Source organism: Actinia tenebrosa, unplaced genomic scaffold (genome assembly GCF_029948245.1).
Source record: "Actinia tenebrosa isolate PJP-AT-01 unplaced genomic scaffold, QUT_ActTen_1.0 PGA_scaffold8__29_contigs__length_14323225, whole genome shotgun sequence".
NCBI classification, from domain to species: domain Eukaryota; kingdom Metazoa; phylum Cnidaria; class Anthozoa; order Actiniaria; family Actiniidae; genus Actinia; species Actinia tenebrosa.
The window spans coordinates 3,284,148-3,310,934 of record NW_028292585.1 but is presented as its reverse complement, the minus strand read 5'-3'; the positions used below and the strand labels follow the sequence as shown (position 1 = coordinate 3,310,934).

At 40.3% G+C, this 26,787-nt stretch overlaps 1 protein-coding gene across 2 annotated transcripts; it reads right to left on the bottom strand.

Annotated features, from left to right (window-relative positions):
* Positions 1-232: 232 nt before the first annotated feature.
* LOC116307032 (uncharacterized) lies at positions 233-25,601 on the bottom strand. Of its 2 annotated transcripts, none has more exons than XM_089040744.1 (22): positions 25,475-25,601; positions 19,920-23,087; positions 18,047-18,198; positions 17,064-17,420; positions 16,010-16,110; positions 15,315-15,407; positions 14,455-14,910; positions 13,491-13,636; positions 12,987-13,208; positions 12,250-12,582; positions 11,842-12,096; positions 11,218-11,414; positions 10,433-10,784; positions 9,908-10,027; positions 9,466-9,588; positions 8,640-8,762; positions 7,990-8,112; positions 7,612-7,737; positions 2,292-2,410; positions 2,116-2,207; positions 1,581-1,910; positions 233-803 (listed from the first exon to the last, which is right to left on the bottom strand). In XM_089040744.1, exons 1-22 carry the CDS (start codon positions 25,527-25,529, stop codon positions 644-646), a joined length of 7,203 nt encoding a protein of 2,400 aa, XP_088896870.1. In that variant the 5' UTR covers positions 25,530-25,601; the 3' UTR covers positions 233-643. The 2 variants fall into 2 exon arrangements, with proteins under 2 accessions (XP_088896870.1, XP_088896871.1); XM_089040745.1 differs by having other exon boundaries at positions 18,047-18,195.
* Positions 25,602-26,787: the final 1,186 nt, after the last annotated feature.

Sequence of the window (26,787 nt, the reverse complement as noted above, 5' to 3'; positions counted from 1 at the left end):
TTTAAGACAGTGCAGTAATGCATAAGTCTGTGAGTTGTGAACTCTAATTTTGCTGCTATGCTAGGCTATATTTTCCTTGAAATTTGTCCTGCAATATCGTTGGTGCGAAAAAATGGTATATATATACGTAAGGCTCCTATCCCTTCCCCCCTAGGGGACAAACGGTATAGTAAATTAACCTGTTAAAACTAATTAAAGTGGTATTTTTTTCAGGATTTTACTCCGATTGTACTTCAGGCTCTTCTCAGGTAGTGAAGATGCATGGTGCATTGTGGTCTACCTTGGGTACAAACATATTCTGTTCACGTGCTTTATATGGTATTGATAGTACCCAAAGCTAGACCAGAATGCAATTTTTTTATCGAACTATGAAAAGTCTACTCAAAGAATATTGTTTAGTGATTTGGTAACGAGATCGTAACAATTTCCTTTGCCTGCAGAGGGAAAAGTCTGAGTTCGAGGTTTAACCTCTACTATTCTTTCTCGAACTACCTCAATCTCGAGTCCAGAGTCCTCTTTATTTTTGGTCAGCAGGTTGGTGCTTGATACGAGATTGAATCTACCACAGGTATACTAATTAGAAACCAGTTTTAACTAACAAATATATTCCCATCGATGCGTCGAAAAAATTGTGCGAGTCACTTTACGTGATTGATAAACGGTTTTCAGCATTTGCCCTGGGAATCTCAGTTTGCATTTCTAGTTCCTCAAAAGGAAAATGTTTTATCCGTTTTATTTCCTTCTCAGTCAGCGGTTCACCTTTGTCTGTCGCGGCCACTTTGGATCTGCTTCGATAAAGCAACCTGTAAAACAGACAATAACAAAAAACTTGTATTCTATTCACTCTATCAAAACGCTACTAATCCCGCCCGGAACTCGTTTTTTTTTCTTTTGTTGAAAATATCTTGAAGTAACATGATATACATTTCCAATAGCTTACCAAGCACAAAAACACCTAATATTCAAGTTATTCAGTGAACTCGGTATAAAAAAAACATTGGAATTTAGACTGTCGAAAATGCATGTACAGACACCAAAGTCACGTGATCATGTTCCTCCATGCTGAATGGCAAATGGAATGGAAGAAAAAATATTGACGTGGGAAAGAAAAAGAATTGAAATTTAAAGAAACGGGAATACAGCGCTTCCTTCTCTTGGTTCTTCCCAATCAAACGCGCGAATGAACTCGTACAATTTGTTGTCGCGACAAACTTATAGTGGACAACAATCAAGGCGTTTTGACAACATTATATAGGTAAGTTCCAAGAGAATATGAACTAGTTCATTTTCTCTTGTAAGTTCTCTTGAAAACTTTGTATTTTCCGACAATGTTATGGAAGCACTTTGATTGACGTCCACCAAAACCTTATTTTATCGAGACAAAAAATTGTACGATCTTGTGATCGTGTGATTGGGAAGCGCTTTAAGGAACAACCAATGAAGTCTAAGTTAGAAAAGTACAATTTAAATGCGTTAAGAAAATACCGTTTTCTGAACTAATACTTGATTGCGTTTCGAATGGAAAAAAATCTTTTTAACTATTAATAATAATTAAATTATTTCTTGAGCGCATTACTCACCACACAGCGAAGAGTATAAGTAACAGAAGTACGACCAACCCGACAGCAGACCCAATAATAATCGGTAGATAATCCGTCTCTTTTGGTCCTGGAGCTGGCTCCTTATAAGGTCGTACATCAGTAACTCTCGTATTGAGGGATTTCCCAATATCGTCTTGATGGGATTCAATAATCTTGATCAAAGTATCTTTCTCTATCGTTGACTTGCCTGGCTGACCAACACCAGGAGGCTGGTTGACGTAGAAAGCTAAATGATTTGGGTTCTCTTTTAAGAAGTCTGGGACTAGATGGACTTGGTCAGCGGTATAGATAATGACGCGGTTGGGATCCCTGTATGAAAAACAATGGCTGTAAAATAAACCATTCATTATCGAACCCTGGAACAACCTCTGGGCTGATCAAAGTCAGGGCATGGCTAACTGCCAGATCGAATGTTGAAATTAAGCGTGTTAGATTTTAAGGAGAAGGAAAGCCGGAGAACCGGAAGAATAACGTTATATTAATACTTCATTTTGACATCATGTTTTAAACCTACCTGGCGCCGCAGTCATGGCTTGCGATTGCGCAGTATTCAGTAACAGCTTTTGCTACTGCTTCTTTGAACCTGTCTTCGTTTTCTTTATTCCACTGATCACAAAAATACAAAACTTTAGCTTTATTTTATCGATACTAAAGTCTTTTGTATATTTTTTTCAAATAGCAAATTTTCACCTGTATAAAGGTAAGGTTTTCCAGCTTTATGATAACTGCGTTCTCTAATTCGTTGTCAGTTGGTGTTTTCGGCGTTGGTGCAGGAGGCGGAGTTGGTGTTGGCTCGTCTTTTTTGAGAGCTGCAGAAAAAATCACTTTATTAAAAACCTACTTTCTCGGTAATACGTGCGCTAATCCTAGGTAAACTAGTTGCGCATTGTTGGCAAGGAAAATAATATCTGTGCGCAAATGATTTTTCTTTGTTCTATGAAACGATTAACGAAAAAAAAATTCCGTGTCAGTGAGTGGTAATAGACCGTTTTCTCAAGGCTGCGTACGCATCCAACTTGACGGGCCACAAAACTGAAAAACGCAAATTCAGTAAAATTGAGGACACAGTTTTATATTTAAAGGGAAGGATAACTGATTTTATGAATTCTTATTAAAATTTTTTTTCATAGCAATGCATGATAATATTCGTGTTCTGGTATCGTGGCCCGTCAAGTTCCTTAAATTTGGATGCGCATGCAACCTTGAGAAAGCGGTCGATAAGAACGATAGATGCTCTGCAATTGGCAATGCAACAACGTTATTGCGATAAGCAGAAGCTCCCCTAACATTTCTGTTATTACTACAAATAAATAATATATAAATTTAAGCACTGCCTAAAAGCGGAGCTCCCGATACGCAAGTCACAGGGAGCCCAATTTGAATGAAACTGAATGGTAACAAGTTTTGACACGGGAAAACGTGTCAAATGTGCTGTGCACATTGGATACTTTGAATAGAGTACAAGACTATTTGGGATTTAGTCATTGTAAGACAGAAGAAAGTCCGTGGATTCGGTTTGAATATTTTTTTACGGTCAAATTGAACCAGCATAAACGAGTCTTGTTCGCAAACCCCAAAGCAAGCCTCCGTCTCTCTGAGAACCAGTGTTTTGGTGGTTCCATCGGCTCAAAAACACCACACAAAACATTATTGAACAGAAGATTCTCCATCTACAGAAAAAGTTTGGTCTCGAAAATTTACCTCAGAATACCCTGCGAGCAGAGTCTCCTTTACCTTCCCCCGAGTGAGAGAAAGGAAAGAAGACTCTTTCCTTTCTCTCACTCGGGAAAAGGTAAAGGAGACTTTGCTCGCAGGGTAACCTCAGAATGGAAATATTACGAAAAACGTATCTCTTTCCCTACACTTCTGCCCAAACAATATGGCGTCGGAAACCGTGAAAGGACCTATAAATAAACTAATATAAAACTCGTGTGAGTACTCTTTTATGTAAATTATGACGCAGTAAATTCCTCGTCCACCCACTCGTTGAAGGTTTCGGCATAAAAATCCCTTTTTCATAAAAATATTCGACTAGAAATAGATACGTTTAGCTAACCAAAACAAAAATTATTACTTTAGTTAATACAATAACATATAACTCGTGCGGGTACTGTTACTAAAACAAGGAACGGCCTGAAACCACCTGAAACCACCTAAAACCACCTGAAACGACCTGAAACGACCTGAAACGACCTGAAACGACCTGAAACGACCTGAAACGACCTGAAACGACCTGAAACCATCTTGAAACCACCTGAAACCAGCCAAAACATTGAATCTCCATCGAGTTTGTCGTCCAGTTTGTGTATTTTATTGACTTTTATCGATCGATCAAGTGTTTGTTTTCCTTGGAAGGGATGTATTTCATGGTAGAATGTCATATAGTCGCCACGTATACTCTCCCATAGAAGTATTCCACACTTATACCTCACCTCTCCCTCGCTACGATTACCTGTTCCTAGCTATGATCAACCGTCCCTACCTATGATCAACTGTTCCTAGCTATGATCAACTGTCACTAGCAGCATGATCAACTATCCCTAGCTATTTTCACCATTCTCTACTAATGGTTTCCTGTACCTATATATAGATTAACTTCCCCTTATATAGTTTAATGAACTTAAAAACTTGCAGGCAACATGGCTGAATTACGTTAAGGAGGGGCTTATCCAGGATCTGTCATGTGGGGGGGAGGGGTGGGCGTGGGGGTCACAACATACCAAATTGTCACTATGACATCATATCACATACTGCATCAACGGTCAGATGATTTATCTTTGGCTTTGAAAATGGGGTCACAGGCACCCCTGAGCCCCCTAGATACGCCAATGTTAAGTTAAACAAATTTACACGTTAAAGTAAAAAAATTTTCAAATTGTAATCATAGCTAGGGACAGTTGATGACAGCTAGGGATAGTTGAAAATAGCTAGGGACAGTTGATGACAGCTAGGAGCAGTTGAAAATAGCAAGAGATAGTTGAAAATAGCTGGGGATAGTTGATCATAGCTAAGGGATAGTTGATCATAGCTAGTGACAGTTGATCATAGCTAGGAACAGTTGATCATAGGTAGGGACGGTTGATCATAGCTAGGAACAAGTAATCATAGCAAGGGAAAAGTGAGGTATAAGACAGTGTGGAATACCTCTATGGGAGACTATACGTATGAGCGACTATATGACATTCTACCATGAAGTACATCCCTTCCAAGGAAAACAAACACTCGATCGATCGATAACAGTCAATAAAATACACAAACTGGACGACAAACTCGATGGAGATTCAATGTTTTGGCTGGTTTCAGGTGGTTTCAAGATGGTTTCAGGTCGTTTCAGGTCGTTTCAGGTCGTTTCAGGTGGTTTCAGGTGGTTTTAGGTCGTTCCTTGTTTTAGTAAATACCAATAGTACTATTTTAGATCAATGACGCAGTAGAAATTCCTTGCCCGCCCCCATTCAAGCTTACGGCATGAAATACGTTTTTGTCATGAAAATATTCGACTAGAAATAAATATGTTTTGCTAATCAAACCTAATATCAATTTTCTTGCTAATAAAATAATATAAAACTCGTGCGAGTACTATTTTACATCAATGACGCAGTATAAATTCCTGGCCTGTCATTTACAATCTTTTGTTTACGTAACTAATTCGAGTTGTATCAAAAAACAAAAATCGCACTTAAAGTTTCTAATTTAGCTCCAGTTTCTAATTATCTGCTTAGAATACTACCAAATTAAGTTTAAAGTAAGTTGGATTAAGGCACTCTTACCACGAAAACCACATATGTTCAACCTCTTTCACCTCCTCCGTGTCCCGATCTTGCGGATCTTTAACATGCATTTTCACCTCGTGTTTCACCAATGTCAATCATGACGAGGTCCACCAATGGCATTCGTAACACTAAATTCCGATCATACCTAACTCAACAAAAACAAATGTACTGTGCCCATAGGCACAGCACAAAAATAAGATCGGTAAAAAATCTTCAACTATTCTTTATTCGAGATGAAGATAATTTCTCCTATAATAAAAACCATGCATTGAAATCGAATCGAAATGCACTACATTGTTTTCTTTGCGCGAGTATACTCTCCCACTTTTTGTATACAACTCACCCCCACCCCCAGTGGCTAGTTTTGTTCTTGGAAGATTCTTCGACAAAGTTTTCCATGGCGGACATTTTTAGGCTTTGAATCTCTTTTACTTAAAAAAACGAAAAATAACTACAGATAATCAAACACAATATCAGGTTTAGTGAAATTTACCTCGGATGTCTTTCACTGAAATCGAAAATCTGGTGATTTAGGACAAAACAAGACTAAAAAACAGACTTGAAAACTGGTTTAATAAGGTCATAGTTAATAGTTCCCCTAAAAGTTCCCCTCTATTAACTATGATAAGGTGAGCAAAAAATAAGCTTACTTAATTACGTCTTTTACAGAACGATGCTTGGTTCTCCATAGGAATTTTTATGTTTTTATATGAAATGTATCAAGAATGATGGATCAAGAAGTTTTCTTTAAGAATTCAGGTGAGTGTTTTTTAGCAAACAATCGTATATATATATATTTTTTGACAAGCATTTTTCTCGACGAATCGACAAATCAAAGACTTTCTCTCAAAACTTTTAATATTTCTATAGACAAGCTTAATTTATTTTAATGCTGGATGAAATATAACACGAAGAGCATATTACAAAAAATATTCTTCCTTTATTTAGCTTTGTAAATCTTTAACAATTCGGTTGTTTTTAACCAAATATCGTATGTTTTTCGTTCAAGAAAAATGAAAGTGAAAGTCTAGGTCTTTATACGATAACATCTCTCAACAACACAATTTTAAGCTCATTTGTAAAATCATACTTGCTCGAACAGCTTGATAAACAGTTGAATATTTGGTGTAAATTTATATTTCATTCAATAATTAAATAAATTATCTGTGGAAAGATATAAAATTATTGAATGAAAGTCTTCATTTGGTTTGCCGATGAGACCCAGCGATAGGAGGCGAACAAAGCTGCACTTGAACGAAAAACATACCATAGTTGGTTAAAATGAACCGAATTGGTAAAGATTTACAAAGCTAAATAAATAAAGGACGAATATTTTTTGTCGTAATATGCTCTCCGTGTTATATTTCCTCCAGCATTAAAATAAATTTAAGGATATATATATAGAAATATTAAAAGTCTTTGATTTGTCGATTCGTCGAGAAAAATGCTTGTCAAAAAAATAAAAATGAATAAATAAATAAATAAATAATAATAATAATATACGATTGTTGCAAAAAAAAAAAAAAAAAACACACCTGAATTTTTGATGAACACTTCTTGATCCATCTTTGACTACATGAAAGGTTTTCTTTAAATTGCTTTTGGTGTGTAGTCCTAAAGCGATTTTTTCTGTTCAATAGACCTATCCCGAATTGGCTTGACTGACCACGAAGCAATGGTTTGAAGTTGAGACTGGACTTGATTATTTTGTTCATCAAGTTCAACCTCGACTTCAAACCATTGTTTCGTGGCCAGTCAAGCGAATTTGGGATAGGTCTATAAGCCTGAAGCGAGATGACGTTTTACCCCCGACTTTATACCATAATAGTTCTTAAAATTCTTTCATATTAAAATTTTTGATTCCTTAGAGAATACAGGAACAATAATCATAATTAAAGAACAAAAGCAGTGTGAAAAGGATTATGGTCTAGAGATGGGGGTAAAACGTCATCTCGCTTCAGGCTTATTGAGAGCCACATTTGTGAGTAGTTTTGCTTTCACATCAAACGGGATTCCTGTGTTGTGTACACGAACGGACGTACGGCAGGGACGTACGGACGGACGAACGGACGGAAGTGACGTCAGCCAAGCCATGAAAAATCAACTCGATGATTTACCTTTTTTTTAAGTATCGTGCTCCGCTTACGCGGGCGTTCGGCCTGCGCGGGAGCTCCGCTATGATAGAAGATGGACAATATATGATAGGTGATTTATGCTATAGATCAATCTTATGAACCAACCTCTACACTTATTTTCAATCCAGTAAAGTCCTGTTTCACATTTGCATTTGTACGAGCCCGCTGTATTCACACATAACTGGGACGGGTCGGTGCAGTTAAACGTCCAACGCATGCATTCATCGATATCTAAACATGAAAAACCTGTTACTATAGCAACTATAGACCCCTTGCATGTCAAGTCAAAGCAGCTCAATTTGGAGGACAAAACAAAAAAAATTCAATCTCCTGAGAATTGGAAGCCTATTATGATCTCCAAATTGAGCTTCATTCCGACGTGCTGCAACGGGTCTATTAAAGGAATGACAAAGAAAGGAACTATTTATCCACTCCACGTGATTAGCAAGGTTACCATATTTAGTCATACAGGATATGACGTACCATTACACGTCACATTATCGGACGCGAGTTCAAATCCATCGACACAGGAGCAGTAGTAGCCTCCTTTAGTGTTGTGACACTTCTGTTGACATCGGTTGACATTCCTGGCGCACTCGTCAATATCTTTAAAAATTAGAAGGAAAAAAAAAATTTTTAATGCTGTTTTTGTAATGCAGAATTTTAACTGCGCATGACTCGTCCGTCCTTCTTCGAACGTTAAACATTGTTAAAGTTTAGTTAACGTTAAAGTTTGTTTGTGACATCAACATGTACGTTACTTCATCGCCGTCATGTGTTAATGCCACCATCATGGCCACCATGTGTTTGTCGATATGATATGCCCTTAATATAATGGCAGGACCCTATTGTAAAACACATTATGTGAAGTAGGCTTCCTGAATAAAGATTGATTATTATTATTATTAATGGCTGCAATCCATTATAAAGATTTTTTTCACTTGTTTTTTACGCCGTTTTACTATCGGCAAGCGAGAAAGAAGCCATATAAGTAATAAAGCGTCCCCTCAAACAGCCCCGTGATGCAACGCCTTCTTCAATCCCGGAACGGCTAACATTCTTTGAATATTGAGAATAGCGTGACCATCACGCAAAAGCCCTCCACAAGAAGATCAGTTGATTATCGATCGAACCTTCGCATGTCCTTTTGTCGTTGTCTAGTTCGTAACCTTGGTTACACGCACAAGTTTCAACTTCATCTGCAACATAACACACGTGTGTGCAGCCCAGACGGTTATTCGTACATGGAGTTTCAGCTGCAAAATACAAGAAATTTGGAATTGAATATTTACATTTTTGAAGCTCAAAAAAGACAATCAGGGCACGACTACCATAGGTCTAACCGTGAAACAACTTTGATCTAAGCTGAACAAGCGGTGCGTAGCAACAGTACCATTCGCCTTTCCTCTTGGCATGTGAGTAGAGTTTGTTAGGTCTGTCTGTGTGTCATTCGTGAGAATGTTTCGGTTTTCCTCACTCCCTCCGGAAAAGCAAAATAAAAAGCTGAATTGCAATTCGATCTGTGAGTAAGCCGTGCCCTCACTTAGATCAGCCCAGAGATTGTTTCAGGGTTCAATCTGTGAGCTAGTCATGACCTGACTTGGATCAGCCCAGATGTGGTTTCAGTGTTCGATCTGTGAGTTTGACGTGCCTTGACTTAGATCAGCCCATCCCAGGGGTTGTTTTAGAGTTCGATCTGTGAGTTAGCTGTGCCCTGACTTAGATCAGCCCAGAGATTGTTTCAGTGTTCAATGTGTGAGCTAGTCATGCCCTGACTTAGAACAGCCAAAAGCTTGTTTCAGGGTTCGCTCTGTGTGTGTCAGCCATGCCTTGACTTATAGATCAGCCCAAATCTTGTTTTAGAGTTCGATGAAATTGAAAGGCTTTCTTAATCATAACTTTCTTTGCATAAGATGATGCATTTGAGTACATTTTTGAATGAGATATATATTGACCTACGTATGCATTGCTTTGGATTGTCAGGTTTAACCTTGAAATACTTGTTACAGGAACAGGAATAGCTACCGACATAGTTCGTGCAGTTCTGCATACAGTCACTAACAGGGTCACACTCGTTGATGTCTGGAGAAAAATATACCAACCATTTTAATCTTGCATAAATATCATCTACTAATAATGATATGATTAAGATATAATGATAATTCATTTGACTGAACGTCACTCCGTGACATATATGATACGGTATGATGGTCATGATGGCTAGATATGGTATGATGGCCATTTAGAGCAGATAGACCCTTTGTATTGATTTCCAAGAAAAATTGTTCTGGGGGACAAAACAATAGTCCGTTTTTTTAAATGCAAAACAAATCCACCCCCCCCCCCCCCCCAAGAACAATTTCTCTCGGGACTCAGTGCAAGGGGTCTATACGTATCTTACCGTCGCATGTTTTCTTGTCCACATTAAGTTTGTATCCTTTCTTGCAGTCACACACGTACGAGCCTGGTGTGTTGCCACATATCTGCTCGCAGACGTTAACTCCAGCGCACTCATCGACATCTACATTCAAAGGTAATTCAAATAGCATCATCGTTGGGAGTGAAAATCTACATATGGAAGACTAGGATACCTTTTTACCTTAGGCTTAATGTTTTCCCATTTCATGATCAGACCATGTCATTCCCTTGAGTTACATTTTTTGTTTAACGGTTGCGCAAGAGAAGACACATAAATATGGATACAACTCAAACAAAAAATCATATATATAAGCAATATTTTGACAGAGCAGTCCAATAGCCCACCTCCGAGATATGTTTCGACTGTCACTCACAAAGGTTTTGAAACCTTTGTGCGTGACAAGCGAAGCATATCCCGGAAGTGGGCTATTCAGCTTAGGCTGGTTTAAATGGAGGAAAGACACTGCACCACAACGGATAACAAAAGTTATTCGTCTTATTTATTTACCTGCGCAGTTTGCACCATTTCCAGTATATCCACTAGGACAAGGATCACAAGTGTATCCACTCGTCAGGTTGGCTGGCGGCGGCAAGTCTTTACACTCAACTCCAGGATAGCAAGGATTGGAGTTTGCTTCACAGGCATCAATATCGGACTCACAGTACTGTCCAGTGTATCCATCCACGCAGACACAAGACATTAGAAAGAACCTTTCCTTCCCTGGATCTGCAAGCGACTGATTGGCTAGTTTGTTTGGTTTCTCGCATATTCCATTGTTGTGACATGGGCAGATGTACGTAGTGGGTTTGAAGACTGTAGAAGCGCCCTTGCTGTCTGTTGCTATGACTACAAGCTCAAACTGAAATGCAAGGTGTGTATGTTAGTATGCGAGATTTTGGATCTTGAGCCGAACTTGAAGGAGCTGATTCTGTAGTATAGTTATATTCTATACAAAGGAGGAGTAAAAAAATGTGACAAAGTAAATGGAAAACAAAAGGTATTCGGGGGGGGGGGGGGGGGGGGGAACGGTCAGTAAAGGAAAAAACGACAAAGAACAAAGAATAAAGAGGAAAGATGAAAGAAATTAGGACAAAAGAAACTAAAATAAAAGAAGAACGAAAGAAGAACAAATCTGTTGACGAGCTTATTTTTACGGATAATCCTTCAAGACAACAGGAATAGAAACTATACTTTTTGAAACACTGCTTCATCTTTTGACAATTTTACCTGCAGCTTCGATGTAAGTTAAATAATTTAATAGATCACAAATATAATCTATATCCAATAATAACCTTTTCCATGGTCACTTTCCATTTCAGCGACACAGACGTTGGATAGATTGTCTGGTTAGTGCCATCAGGAAGACCGCTCACATTGAATATGATATCATCACCATCATCATCAGTGGCATTGATCAAAACGGTAACTGTTTTATTGATATTTAGGTAGATCTCTGAAGAACTGTTTGAGAACTTGGGTGCCTCATTACCTGTAGAAACAATCACCAGTGATGTAAACCTCCATAAATAGACTTTTTCTGATTTTGGGTCTCAGGGAGTCTCAGTTGGGTTGGACTCGAGCGCGCGCGTTTTAGCGCGAAACGTTCCCGTCAAATTCACAGAAACTAGCTAGCTCCATAGTCCATGGTCCCAATCAGATTTCGGTACCACAGAGAGGGACAAATTGTGAGTAACTATTATTGTGAGTAACTGATTCCTTTCGCCCATCCCCAAATTCTCTTGAAACTGGACACGAAGAGAGGGTCGGTGTTTGGACTTGAGCGCACGCGTTTTGGCGCCAAAATTTCCCGCCAAATCCACACTATCTCCATCCATATAAACTTTACTCTCTTGCTTCTCTCCTTACGTTACTAGCTTCTCGGCTAAAATCTATTCATTAATACTATTCTTACTTACTCAGTCTATTAGAGTCATTCACAAACTGTGATCCTATCTGTCGTGTACTTAAACCAACAGACAAGTCTCCCGTTGAAGCTATATCAAACAGACAGCTAATATCACCGTTGCAAGCCGCTTCTGCCTGCAGTCTGAGAGAATCGTTCGCCCAATTGATGTCTTCAATGAACATCGGTTTGAACGATGAGTTGACGAATGTGGAGAAGTTTTCGCCTGGTTTGTAGGTAAATAATGAGGTAGTGGAGTTGACTTGCCCTAAAACATACAATGTCGTTTGTTTAGTTTTGTAGAAAATGGCGGAGACCCGATAAATAGCTGTCTAGATCTGGAGAATCATGGAGAACTGTAATTCTTCTGTTTTTTCTTTATTCCCATTATTTTTTTCAAAATATATTATACAAAACTTACATGACAATCCAAACTTATAGTGAATATCACTGCCGGCCATATCGTGTGGCAGTACTGTTCCATTAGGTAGAGTAAAATCATCCTCTGGATTTCCATTCCATGTTCCAAGAAGACCTTTCGTCTTGTTTTTGAATGACTCTGGAGCAGTAGTGACGATGGAAAGTATGTTCTGTTTTTCGCATATTGTTACTGACATTCCTGAAGGGAAAGTCATCTCGAAGCATTGTTCCTTAGGCTTGGAAACCGTAACAGAACCATTATTGAGATCAATAGATTCGTTGGTCAGGCTTTTGAAGTCAAAAGGTTTTCCATCTACGAGAACTTCCATTGTTTCTTTGAATAAGTGAATAAATGGAATCATAGGTCAATTCTCCTTTGTTAAGCAAATTAAGTAGGCATAAATTAGACTAGTCAAGAGTAGTGCTTTACAGTAATTATATCATTTGCAAGCGCGTCCAAATTTGATGAATTAAGGCTCGGTAGAATACGTGACAGAATTGCACAACTTGTCACGCAACAACCGTTAACTTATGTAAATTAAGTTGCATGCTGCTTCATACCGTGCGTGACAAATCCTCTCTGCTCCAAAAGTAAAAGCAAGCACTGTTTTTTGCAACAAAGAAAATGTATATAGAATGGAAAAGGAAAAAAAAAAAAAAAAAAAAAAAAAAATGCGCCCAGAATACGTGAAGGGCCGGGAGCATAAATTAAAACTTGAACTTTTCAATCTATCTTACCATTATCATACGGCAAGGTAACTTGAACAGTTGTGGAATTGTTCTCTTTGGCTACAGCTCCACTAAACACGGTAGCAGTGCCATTTCCTTTAGCAAGGCTCGTTCGGGCTTGCAGCTGAAAGAAACCATCTTTTGCATCCAGCATGACGTACTCTCCAAGACCGTTGAACGTGTAGTTCTTGCTGTCCAGTGTGACGAAGTGAGGATCGCCCCAAAACCACGCTGTAAGTTTAAAAATCGTAAAAAGAATCTTAAATTATGTTGTTAATTGATTTACACCGGCATGAGATGTAACGTGAATATATCGTCAGGGGAATGTGCAGGCGTCCTTGAATTCCTGGTAAAAACCTTTGTAATAGTCACCCCCTTCTAAAATTCCTGAATCCGCCCCTGGGCCATCTTGTAAATATGTCCTCTTAAACGGTCCTACAATGCACTGAAATGCCAGCTCGACCCATTCTTCCTCAACCTCAGAATCTAATCAATCTAGTTATGTTAACTTACTCCTTCTCGGAGGGACGTAACGTGCACATGTGTCAGATGGACGTCGTTCTAGATACATCCAACACAGGTTGCTATAAACACAACATTGTTGGTACGCTTTGTAGTCGTTCTGTACCCAATTGTATCGATCCCAACGTTGGTGGTGCCTAAAAATATAAGATGAGTGGATTCATTAGTGCTTGCCTCTCACGTGCACCAATGTGACCCGGGTTCGAGTCCCGCGGGGCTCGTTGTTGTGTGTGAGTAGAGTTGCTTGTTGGTTCTCTCCTGTGCTTCGAGGGCTTTTCTCAGGGTTCTCCGATATCCGGTTTTCCATTCCACTGCTATCTCCTATTTATTTATTTCATTTATTTAATTATTTTTGGTATTTATTTTAAAAAGATTTTCTACGACAAGGCTTCATTTGCTTCAAAAACGTCCTTCAAATTTTATCGATACCATGAATAAAACAGGTCAGGGCACGGCGAATTTACTGATAAAATTGGTCATGGTGTTCTGCATGTTAGAGAAAAGCCCTTGTTCGTAGAAGAGACCTAACAAACTCTACCCACATGTGATGACGAGTCCAGGAATCGAACACGGTACCTCAGAGATGAGAGAAGACCGCATTTATATTACCTAATTCACCTTTTCGGCGCTAGCCGTCACGTGGTATAAATGGTTCGGACATTGCTCTCGGATTCCCATACAAATTCACTGACTTTAAAAAGAAAATTCAGATCGATCTCTTTAGTTAGCTCTCTAAACAGTGGCAAGAAAAGCTTCAGTCAAACCGGAAAACTGATATTTTGCTTGTATTTAGAGAGCTAACTAAATAAACCAAGTAAATAATTTGTTCAAGATTCCGTACATTCGTACGAAATTCCGAGAACGATGTCAAAACCTCTTGGTGACCAAACGCAATGCAACACCATTTATACCACGTGATGGGTATCGCCGAAAACACCTAACTGTGCTTACTAACTTTTGAGCATTGCCGCCATTAGGAAATCCACTTGTTAACAGAGGAAACCACCACCACCATCCCCACCACCATCCTGTTGTTCTAATGAATTCGTAACAGCACTTCTGTCCCCATCCGAACACAGAAGGGAACCTTGAGACAAAGCAGTAGACTGGCCATCGTCCTGACTCATACCTAAATCTCCTGTCTCTCCAAGCCTGCCAATACGTACAAGGACAGGCTTCCAGCGTGTTGAGATAGGCCTGCAAACCTCGAGATCTCAACTCCCAATTATCTTTTACGTACCACTTGGCACATTCAATCATGGCATCTAACCTTCCAGGTGAGTCTTCCAGGCGGATAAACAGTCTGCCACGAATGCCATTCAAGGTTTGTCGAAAGTTCAAGTCGCCAAAAGATTTAATGGCATTTAACCCTTCTATTTGATCAATGTCTACGATGGGGACTCTGCCAGAGCTAGAAAATCGAAATTGATAGTATATTAAATGAAAATTCATGAACAGAAGAATAGACCCCTTGTATTGTTGAAGTTGTGCATTCTTTACTTTACTGTTGGTATTTGCACACGAGGCTAACCCTGTGTAAGTGAGTCTGTAATCAAGGAACTCAATCAATCAAATCAAATCAATATCACGAGAATTGGAAACCTATTGTTATGCCCTCCAATGCAAATTTGAGCTGTATTCCGACGTGCTGCATAGGGGTCTACTGTCTTACATGGGTAACACTTGCTTTGGGGGACATCACGACAAATCTTGAACAGGGCTTGAAATAGTGCAAAACCTCTATTCCTAGTTTGGTCTTCTCCACTAGCTCCATTTTCACTCTGATTTTAAACCCATTTTCAAATACTAGCTTACCGTGGATGATTGTAATAGTTTCTATTGATGTCTCCCGCGTTGATCCCAACCACTGGAAGCGCTCGGTCATACCAGTATCGATAATAATATCGACTAAAGAAAAAACGTGTCAGTAAGCCATCGCTAATCAATTAAATAATTAATCGTAATCATTAATGTGCCTTACTTTGATTGATTAGTAAATTAATTTTGCGCGCCAAAATTGCAATACAATAATAGCGCGTGTATGACAAGTTTCTTGACGCTGTTGTCCATTTACCACCGCACATTTAACAAACAACAACCATGTAGAATGTAAAGAACATCCATCGTGGATATAAATAACGGAGAAAACACTTATTCAATTATACCATCGCCTATAGAAGACTAGCTAGCAGTAGAAACGAACTACAACCAATATGGCTACAATTTGTGGGACAATATTAGCTAACATTTCCCTTCACAGTTCCCTGCGCCATTTTGAAAGGTAACCATGCCATCGAAGCGAGGTCGGCGGTGCACTTGTAGTGATAGAGACATGTGAATAATTGCCCAAGGTTGTCAAAAAGGGTCAATCTATCGTTAGAAGGTCACCTCTGTACCTGCTTCAAAGCCCAGGTATGATTACCTTTCAAGATGGCACAGGTAACTGTAAAGGGAACTATTGAATAATGAAATATTTCCTACTTTCCCTTATTCTTATAGCATTTCCTTACGTTTCATCAGGAGCAGACCACTGGATACCGTTTTGAGGATAGTTGTACAGAACGAAAGAGAACACACCATCTGTTATGAGGACTGCTTGGAATGTGTTGAACTGTGGATTCGATGCAAGGTATCTATCATGATTACTTCTCATTCATGTTAAATGCATGTCTCGGATCAGATCCAAATGATCAAGAGCAGTTCGCTATGAAATATCTAAGATCCAGCATTATAGATATAAATTATTCATCGCGTTTGGTGTTTTTATTGCCTGCCAATTGGGATCATTGATGTGCCTTATACTTTATGGTCAATGCCTTTCAAAGCTCTTCTTTTTTTTTTTCTTCGACTTTTTCTTTAGGTTGTTATCAAATAAGGCAATAGAACCTTTTCAATTGCTATTCCTCCCTCCCTCCCTCCTTACCTCCCTCCCTCCTCCTTACCTCCCTCCCTCCCTCCCTCCTCCATCCGTCCATCCGTCCATCCGTCCATCCGTCCATCCGTCCATCCGTCCATCCGTCCATCCGTCCATCCGTCCATCCGTCCATCCGTCCATCCGTCCATCCGTCCATCCGTCCATCCCATCCGTCCATCCGTCCATCCGTCCATCCGTCCATCCGTCCATCCGTCCATCCGTCCATCCGTCCATCCGTCCATCCGTCCATCCGTCCATCCGTCCATCCGTCCATCCGTCCATCCGTCCATCCGTCCATCCGTCCATCCGTCCATCCGTCCATCCGTCCATCCGTCCATCCGTCCATCCGTCCATCCGTCCATCCGTCCATCCGTCCATCCGTCCATCCGTCCATCCGTCCATCCGTCCATCCGTCCATCCGTCCATCCGTCCATCCGTCCATCCGTCCATCCGTCCATCCGTCCATCCGTCCATCCGTCCATCCGTCCATCCGTCCATCCGTCCATCCGTCCATCCGTCCATCCGTCCATCCGTCCATCCGTCCATCCGTCCATCCGTCCATCCGTCCATCCGTCCATCCGTCCATCCGTCCATCCGTCCATCCGTCCATCCGTCCATCCCTCCTTCCTCTCCCTCTCTCATTTACTCACCTTGTTTTTCATAACGGTCCTCCACCCTGAATACCAGTGACGTAACCTAACCCACGTGACCACCAACACATAAGTGGCCTTAGTAAACTCTGTTGGCAAGGGATTGTTCCTGGTGTGCTTGTTCACATCATCTGCAGCCCTCTTCAATATGCTCTCTGTTGATGGATTTCCGTCATATTCTCGGTATACGTGGTAGTACATCTGAGATATGTCGTTAGCAAAGGAGTAATAAACATCGGTTAAACCCCAGTAAGGTGCAAGCATAGCGTACCTATCGAACCAGTAGTACTGACCAAAATTGTACGGCCACCATCGCAACCAGGACGAATCGAAAGACATCAAACCATTTGGGCAGACCTATTATTAACAAAGACTAAAATATATTAAACTGAGAAACGAATGTGGATGGGTTTAAAGAAAATGTAATGGGAATCAATTGTGGCGTAGAACTAGTGCGCTCGCCTCGCACTTTTGGGGTCATGGGTCCGTTCCTGGTCTCGTTATCTCACATGAGTAGATTTTTGCTAGGTCTCTATGCGTTTAACAGCATAACAGTTTATTTGCCATTAGATATTCATGTCCACGACGGGACTAAAGAGAACACTAATATTGTTAGATTACCAGACGTTTTATAGATTTGCTGTTGTTGTTTTTTTTGATCTGGGTTACCTGTGTGTACCCAGCCTCCGCGCTTATAAGAAGCATGGTGTGTCTCATGGCGGAATTAAAGTTTCTACGAGTTTAATGTTGACAATTTGTGTTATTTCACCTCGGGTTTAAGCCATCCGACCAGAATCTCGCGCACAATTCATTATATACAAAATACATGCATGAATAATATTTACGATAAGGGCGAGGAAGTCAGATTTGAAGCCGTGGGGCTTGACATGATGTCAAACTAGATATTTACATTAAGTAATTGTTAAATAAAGATGATAATTTGTTTATATCTACAATAATTTGCGATCCCGTTTTACACTCACGTGAATATGATAATGTTTTCTTCCAAAAAAAGGAAGTCCACCAAAATCAAATTCAACTCGAGGGCAGTTCCAGTACCATTGGTTTCGGCTATACTTTGTATCTGATGCCTCCAGACCATAGGGATACATGATAGGATCTTCTGACGGTGCTGCTAAGACACAAAAGTCATAAAGATAAACATTGTTAAAACTGCCTGGTTAAAACAACCAGAAAACATTGTTTAAACTGAGTTTATGCAACTGATAGAACCAGTTTTTTAATGCATATGGTTGAAATAACCATATTTATTGGTCATTGAACATATGGTTATTCTAACCATAATAATATTGGATATCATAAACAATTAACTTGAGGTTTTACAAATCACATCTTTAATGAACTTGAGGTTATAACGACGTACCAAAAGATATTGTTTACAATAACCAAACATATTTTTTATTTGTGATAACCAGAATAATATTGGTTATTATAAATGATTACCTTTGGTTTATAACAACCAAATGGCATCGGTTATTATAACCAATTTTTAAGGTCAAGGCAATGCAATAGACCATTTCACAGATCCCGCGGCTCAACTTCAGCCTCGTCAGCGTGTAATATATTCTTTAGAAATTGCCTACAACCTATGAAACTTTTAAGTGTTTCAATTGTTCGTTGATGTGTGAATTCCTTTCATTACTGCGGACTGTAGTCAAATTCTAAAGAATAATTGCACGCTGACGAGGCTGATGTTGAGTAACGGGATCCGTGAAATGGCATATTGAGATTACCAATTTTTTCTGGTTACTTCCTGACAATAGTTCACTTCACAGTTTCCTGCGCCATCTTGAAAGGTAACCATGCATTTGCATCGAAGCGAGACGAACGGTGTTCTTGCACTGACAGAGACCTTAAGACGTACTACCTTTCAAAGGTGAGCTAAGATTTCTTTACTTTATTTCACGTTATCTTTTTGACGAATGTATTGAGGTTTTTAAGCATCGCCTTCATTTCTTCATAATATGACAACCACAGAAATCTAGATTTGGTTACCTGTGACCGTTAGTGTTTGCAAATGGCGGGCTTTGAATTTGCCGAGGTACATGATGGGTATATAAGCGCTTTCAGGAATCATTGGGCTCGTTCCCAGTTTCCTTCCAATCGCCATGAAATTGCTAAAGATAACGTTAAAATTACAACAAAAAAAAATTATTATGTAGTTTTATCATCGTATAGCGTAAAACAATTTTGGTTAAAAATCAAAAATTAAGGTTATAGCCATTACAGCGAGACATTTTAACCTAGCTACATGTCGAGTTTTGGTCGTAGGTGAAGGCACCCGTTCTTTACCAAAATTTAATTGATACGTAGTTGAAATAGGAAGATAAATCCGCAGTCTTTTGGTAGAAATGATATAAGTATGGTTGGGTCATATCTGAGACCGGTTTTGTTTTGTTACAGTATTAATTACCCACAACTAACCAATTTTCTTTTCGTTGTAACAACCAACATTTGTCCGATATAGATTGGTTATAACCAATGGAAATGCGTCTAGTGCCCGAGTCAGTACGATATAGCAAACTAGTTTAAATTGCATCCATGTAAAGAAAAATTGAAGCATATAGATAGTTGTCTTAACCAAAATAAATGCGTTAATAACAACCATGTTGATATTACTTATTTTAGCAACCAAATGGGATAAGTACTTAGGTTGTTTTAATCATTTCATCAACCGTTTCAATTAGTCATAACCATTTTCTAGTTGTTTTAGCCAGTCACATTTTACATTGAACAACTAATATAAAATATCAAAAAGGTGTTTCAATTCGAAATGTTATATTCATCCCCAGTCTTCTTCAAATGTTTTGATATTATCCTTCCAAACATACATACCGTTAGTTGTTGTCGGTTGCATCGTGGTCGTAGAGGTAGCGAGCGTAACCATGGTAGCAGTAGTGGTTGGTGACGCCGCGATCATAGAAGATGTGAAGTCCACCGTGTTGGTGGTAGTGTTGGATGACGCCGCCATCGTAGAAGATGTGAGGTCCACCGAACTCGTAGAAGTGGTGGGTGACACCGCCATCGTAGAAGATGTGAAATCCACTGCGATAGTAGTAGTGGTGGGTGACGCCGCCACCGTAGAAGATATGAAGTCCACCGCGATAGTAGTAGTGGTGGGTGTTGCCGCTATCGTAGTAGATGTGAAGTCCAACGCGATAGCAGTAGTGGTGGGTGACGCCGCCATCGTAGAAGATGTGAAGTCCACCGGGATCGCAGAAGTGGTGGGTGTCACCGCGATCGTAGAAGATGTGAAGTCCACCGCGATAGTAGTAGTGGTGGGTGACGCCGCCATCGTAGAAGATGTGAAGTCCACTGGGATCGCAGAAGTGGTGGGTGACTCCGCCATCGTAGAAGATGTGAAGTCGACCGGGATAGTAGTAGTGGTGAGTGACGCCGCCATCGTAGAAGATGTGAAGTCCACCGGGATCGCAGAAGTGTTGGGTGACACCGACAACATAGAAGATGTGAAGTCCACCGCGATAGTAGTAGTGGTGGGTGACACCGCCATCGTAGAAGATGTGAAGTCCACCGGGATCGCAGAAGTGGTGGGTGATACCGCCATCGTAGAAGATGTGAAATACACAGTGGTGGTGGTAGTGGTGGGTGAGACCGCTATCGTAGTAGATGTGAAGTCCACCGCGATAGTAGTAGTGGCGGGTGACGCGGCCATCGTAGAAGATGTGAAGTCCATCGGGATCGTAGAAGTGGTGGGTGACTCCGCCATCGTAGAAGATGTGAAGTCCACCGCGATAGTAGAAGTGGTGGGTGACGCCGCCATCGTAGAAGATGTTAAGTCCACTGGGATCGCAGAAGTGGTGGGTGACTCCGCCATCGTAGAAGATGTGAAGTCGACCGGGATAGTAGTAGTGGTGAGTGACGCCGCCATCGTAGAAGATGTGAAGTCCACCGGGATCGCAGAAGTGTTGGGTGACACCGCCATCGTAGAAGATGTGAAATCCACAGTGGTGGTGGTAGTGATGGGTGAGACCGCTATCGTAGTAGATGTGAAGTCCACCGCGATAGTAGTAGTGGCGGGTGACGCCGCCATCGTAGAAGATGTGAAGTCCACCGCGATAGTAGTAGTGGTGGGTGACGCCGCTATCGTAGTAGATGTGAAGTCCTTGAAGTCCACCGCGATAGTAGAAGTGGTGGGTGACGCGGCCATCGTAGAAGATGTGAAGTCCACCGGGATCGCAGAAGTGGTGGGTGTCACCGCGATCGTAGAAGATGTGAAGTCCACCGCGATAGTAGTAGTGGTGGGTGACGCCGCCATCGTAGAAGATGTGAAGTCCACTGGGATCGCAGAAGTGGTGGGTGACTCCGCCATCGTAGAAGATGTGAAGTCGACCGGGATAGTAGTAGTGGTGAGTGACGCCGCCATCGTAGAAGATGTGAAGTCCACCGGGATCGCAGAAGTGTTGGGTGACACCGACAACATAGAAGATGTGAAGTCCACCGCGATAGTAGTAGTGGTGGGTGACACCGCCATCGTAGAAGATGTGAAGTCCACCGGGATCGCAGAAGTGGTGGGTGATACCGCCATCGTAGAAGATGTGAAATACACAGTGGTGGTGGTAGTGGTGGGTGAGACCGCTATCGTAGTAGATGTGAAGTCCACCGCGATAGTAGTAGTGGCGGGTGACGCGGCCATCGTAGAAGATGTGAAGTCCATCGGGATCGTAGAAGTGCTGGGTGACTCCGCCATCGTAGAAGATGTGAAGTCCACCGCGATAGTAGAAGTGGTGGGTGACGCCGCCATCGTAAAAGATGTTAAGTCCACTGGGATCGCAGAAGTGGTGGGTGACTCCGCCATCGTAGAAGATGTGAAGTCGACCGGGATAGTAGTAGTGGTGAGTGACGCCGCCATCGTAGAAGATGTGAAGTCCACCGGGATCGCAGAAGTGTTGGGTGACACCGCCATCGTAGAAGATGTGAAATCCACAGTGGTGGTGGTAGTGATGGGTGAGACCGCTATCGTAGTAGATGTGAAGTCCACCGCGATAGTAGTAGTGGCGGGTGACGCCGCCATCGTAGAAGATGTGAAGTCCACCGCGATAGTAGTAGTGGTGGGTGACGCCGCTATCGTAGTAGATGTGAAGTCCTTGAAGTCCACCGCGATAGTAGAAGTGGTGGGTGACGCGGCCATCGTAGAAGATGTGAAGTCCACCGGGATCGCAGAAGTGTTGGGTGACACCGACATCGTAGAAGATGTGAAGTCCACCGCGATAGTAGTAGTGGTTGGTGACACCGCCATCGTAGAAGATGTGAAGTCCACCGCGATAGTAGTAGTGGTGGGTGACGCCGCTATCGTAGTAGATGTGAAGTCCTTGAAGTCCACCGCGATAGTAGAAGTGGTGGGTGACGCGGCCATCGTAGAAGATGTGAAGTCCACCGGGATCGCAGAAGTGTTGGGTGACACCGACATCGTAGAAGATGTGAAGTCCACCGCGATAGTAGTAGTGGTTGGTGACACCGCCATCGTAGAAGATGTGAAGTCCACAGTGGTGGTGGTAGTGGTGGGTGACGCCGCCATCGTAGAAGATGTGAAGTCCACCGGGATCGCAGAAGTGGTGGGTGACGCCGCCATCGTATAGGATTTGAAATCCACCGCGATAGTAGTAGTGGCGGGTGACGCGGCCATCGTAGAAGATGTGAAGTCCACCGCGATAGTAGTAGTGGTTGGTAACGCCGCCATCGTAGTAGATGCAGAGTCCACGACCGGGATCATAGTAGTGGTGGGTGACTCCGCTATCGTAGTAGATGTGAAGTCCGTGAAGTCCACCGCGATAGTAGTAGTGGTGAGTGACGCCGCCATCGTAGAAGATGTGAAGTCCATCGGGATCGTAGAAGTGGTGGGTGACGCCGCCATCGTAGAAGATGTGAAGTCCATCGGGATCGTAGTAGTGGTGGGTGACGCCGCGATTGGAGTAGATGTGGAGTCTACCGAGTTTACAATAGTGGTGGATGATGGTGTGATCATAGTAGTTGTGCTTGTAATTGCTGAAGAAAAGGACATATGTTGCATTTAATGCAATGCAAAAAATAATAATTTCCAAAAGTTTTTGAAGCAAAGTGAAACAAAAATGTAGCTTAATAAATTAACTCTTAATCATAAACAAGACAGCTTTTTTTTAAGTTCGTCACTAACTCATGTAACCTTGAGTCAGCGTTCGAATGATAATATGTGTTAGAAAACGTGCCTTCCAAATCCAGTGACCCTATCAGATCTCACTTTATTTTGCAGTAAGCATTATTATTTATTTCTATAGATTCTTTGACTCAAAGTGCTTACTTGGTCGAAAACTGTTAATACATAATATTCAAATGTTAAATGATCACTTCATGATCAATGACCTCAGGTACTCAAAGCAAGACATTCTAATAGAGTGTGTGCAACCATGTGACTCAAAATCCCTTGAGATATGAATAACAATGAAACAACCACCATGTTGGTTGATCTAACAAGAGAAGTTAATAAGGAATGCTTTGTTATCGTCAACCAAGATGGCGGCAATGACCTAACATGCACATGCTCTATAGCCCCTTTCACAGTTCCTGGCGCCAGACCTATTTTTAACACCTTGAACAATTATTCACGTTTCAGTCATTGCAAGCTCGCCATTCGTCTCGCTTCGATGTAAAGGCACGGCTAGCTTTCAAGATGGCGCAAGGAACTGTGAAGGGGACTTTTGACGCTTTATACATTTCTATATAATAGTTGTAGTCAATAGATTGATTTAAAATAATAATATCAACTATGTCCGAATAAACTGAATGTGCTTTTCGATATCTTCGACTTTCATTAAACAAAACGTTCATACGAAGGACTTTGCTTTCATTGATTTTCTTGCATTAATGATTGTTTTACTTGAGTTTTTTTTGAAAATACTGAGGCACCGTCCACACTATGCCGGATAAATTTGAATCCGCAACTTTCACACCGAAACCGAAAAAAAAGTTTTCCGTCCACACATGAAAACGGATAAAATGTTTCGCGTCCACACTTGTCCGATCAGAGGCGGCAAAAACGCTTCATTGCACATCTGAGCATGTGCATCGAAGCTGAAATTGAGACCGCGGTGAATTTTTAGCCTTCCCGCCATGTTCCCATGACAATCATGACGTCATCGTATTCGAAAAATTTCGGATACGAAATGTTCTCCGTCTACACTAATACGGCTAGCCGGCGTGTTCAAATTGTTCCACTCTGGAGACCGTATTCGAAAAAAATCGTTTTCAGTGAAAAATGGTTCCGGATTCACCCGGACTATTGTGGACGGTAGGCCTAACCGAATAAATAAAATTTCGGATTCAAAATTATTCGGCATAGTGTGGACGAGGCCTGAGATATTATTTGAACAAAACTTTTAAAGTATCTTAAACGTGAAAAGATAAAATAAACAATTTTATAGACGTTTATTTTCAACTTTTTACCGCGGCCAGTAATTATTCGTTGTTTGTGGACTAGTTGAGAAAGGTTCATAAGACAAGCATAGATGTATGATAATTCAAATCTTTGACGTGTATATTCTGCATGTGACCTGTCACCCGGAAAGTCTTAATTCAAAAGAACTATGTATTATATTTTAATATAACGTTCATATTGAACTCTACGTTTTTATTGTCGGAGGGCTGGGAATTCGCAGAACTTTTTAAAAATGGTTTTATACCCCATAAAACACTAGCTCCTACTCAAAAAATATCAATCCCGCCAAATGGTTTCAGTTTATTAGCCAGGGTCTTTATTAGAGCAACTGAATTCATCAATGAAAATTTCAAAATTTGCTAAATGTTTCAAAAATAATAACAAACTGTGCATAGAGTATAACTATGTAGAATAAAGATTTAACTTGACCATTGGCAAAAAGAGTTGAATAACTATAAGAATTCTCAAAACTATAAATTGTAAGCTATACTAAAAACATTTTTTTTGATAATAATTTAAAGAATATTATTATTATCATTAATATTTTAAAAAATTGAATCGTTGGATGTCGTAGCCACAGAATACAGAAGTTCAAACATATCTCACGGATGCGTATCCCGAGTACCTAGAGTAGAGGATCTTAGTGACAGATAAGACAGGCTTTACTGCTTACCCTTAAAGTTAAAGTAATGTGTAGAGATCTTTAGAAATACTTTAATCGTGCATTTAAACGCTCTTAAATCTCTTTGTGCATTTAAGATAGCTTTAAGCTGCATATTAAATTCACTTATATCACTTTTTCTGTAAAGACTAACTAAATGTCACTTAAAGCTAACCTTTTCTTATATTAGTCTTTAAGGAGATTTAAGTTTAGCATTAAAGCTCATATACAGATTTAAATAACTTTAAGGTTCTCTTCAAGTCATTTAAATGCGCCATTTCATCCTGTGTCGGATGTTACCTGTTGAACACGATGACAACAGCACCAGGGCCAAAACAATGGATTTCCAAGCCATTTTCAGCGTTTTCAGAGCTGGCTCATTAAAACGGTACCATATCACTCGCCTTTTCGCTTTCGACTGATTCCAAGAAATGTCTGATCAATAGAAAATTTTGCTGTATTCTCTGAAGCTTGACCGCTAAAGGCAATAATTGCAAGGCAAAAAAAAAAAAAACAAAACAAAAAAAACACAAGGAAACAAATATAGCTGTTCTAAAAAAGACAAAATAAACATACCTTTACTCAAAAGATTATCCATCAACATTCTAGAAAATAGTTTAACTTAATTGAATGTTTACATTAATTAATTATTAATTACATTAATTTCAAAGCTAAGATCTTCAGTTGAGGAAGTTATTTTGACCTATTTTGCTTTTTACTAACACCTTAATTCTTTCGCTCTCAATCTTAACTTTGATTATGAAATTCTAACAACTTTAATGAACTTTAAACTAAACGCAACTCAAACATACAAACTATATACAAAGAAAGACGACTATTATAACAGTTCATCTTAAGAATATTCTCAGTCAATATCAGGACTCTCGACACAGATATTGCGGGCTTATGTATAAAAAAAAGAGTGAGCGTTTTTCAAGCAGGAAATTAAATTAAACAAACTTCGTTTATTTGAATGAATTATATTGTTTTGTCTCTCAAGCTGTGTTTGAGAGCGGTATCTTTTAACAAGAGGTTTTGAAAAAGAAAATTTCAAGAAGACTATTTAAACAAATACTTTATTTCCAAAGGTCAATCAGTGTTTGCGTATTTTGTCAAAACAATGATTGTGGGGGGTGTAAGAGAACAACCTCAGATGATGCCGTTGATGCATTTCTTGCTTCAGGCGATGATGATTTGTTTACATACACTTGGTTTATTAATACATGCCACAACGTTATTCCATCGTGTTATTTCGGATGATAATTTTTTCTTGCAATACCAGAAAGAAAGGGCATGGTCTCTTGTTAAAACATGCCACAACGCTCTAAAAATTCCCAAAAATGCAGTTAATCGTGTGTTATTTCGGATCATTAGAGAAAAACGATTGCGCATGCGTGCATTTCAGCACGTTTTCTAAGAACTATCTAGAAGAGTTTGAGTGAGAAAATAAAGGTTTTTTTCGTCGCGGTAAGCGGGTTTTGCATGAGACGTGACCAAGGGTTTTATTTTCTGTGATGAGTAATCATGAAAAATTGAAGATCGTGATCAACTCGTAGCCTGCGTTGCTGGCGGTCAGCGGTGAGCCAACTCGTAAATAGCATATTGTGATATTT

Excerpts from the sequence above, each read along its gene's own strand:
- LOC116307032 (XM_089040744.1), bottom strand. The coding sequence starts at position 25,529 with ATGGCTTGGAAATCCATTGTTTTGGCCCTGGTGCTGTTGTCATCGTGT. Across the intron at positions 16,111-17,063 it reads GGACCGTTATGAAAAACAAG|TTCAACACATTCCAAGCAGT; the intron begins GTGAGTAAATGA and ends TCGAATCCACAG. Across the intron at positions 804-1,580 it reads CTTATACTCTTCGCTGTGTG|GTTGCTTTATCGAAGCAGAT; the intron begins GTGAGTAATGCG and ends TCTGTTTTACAG.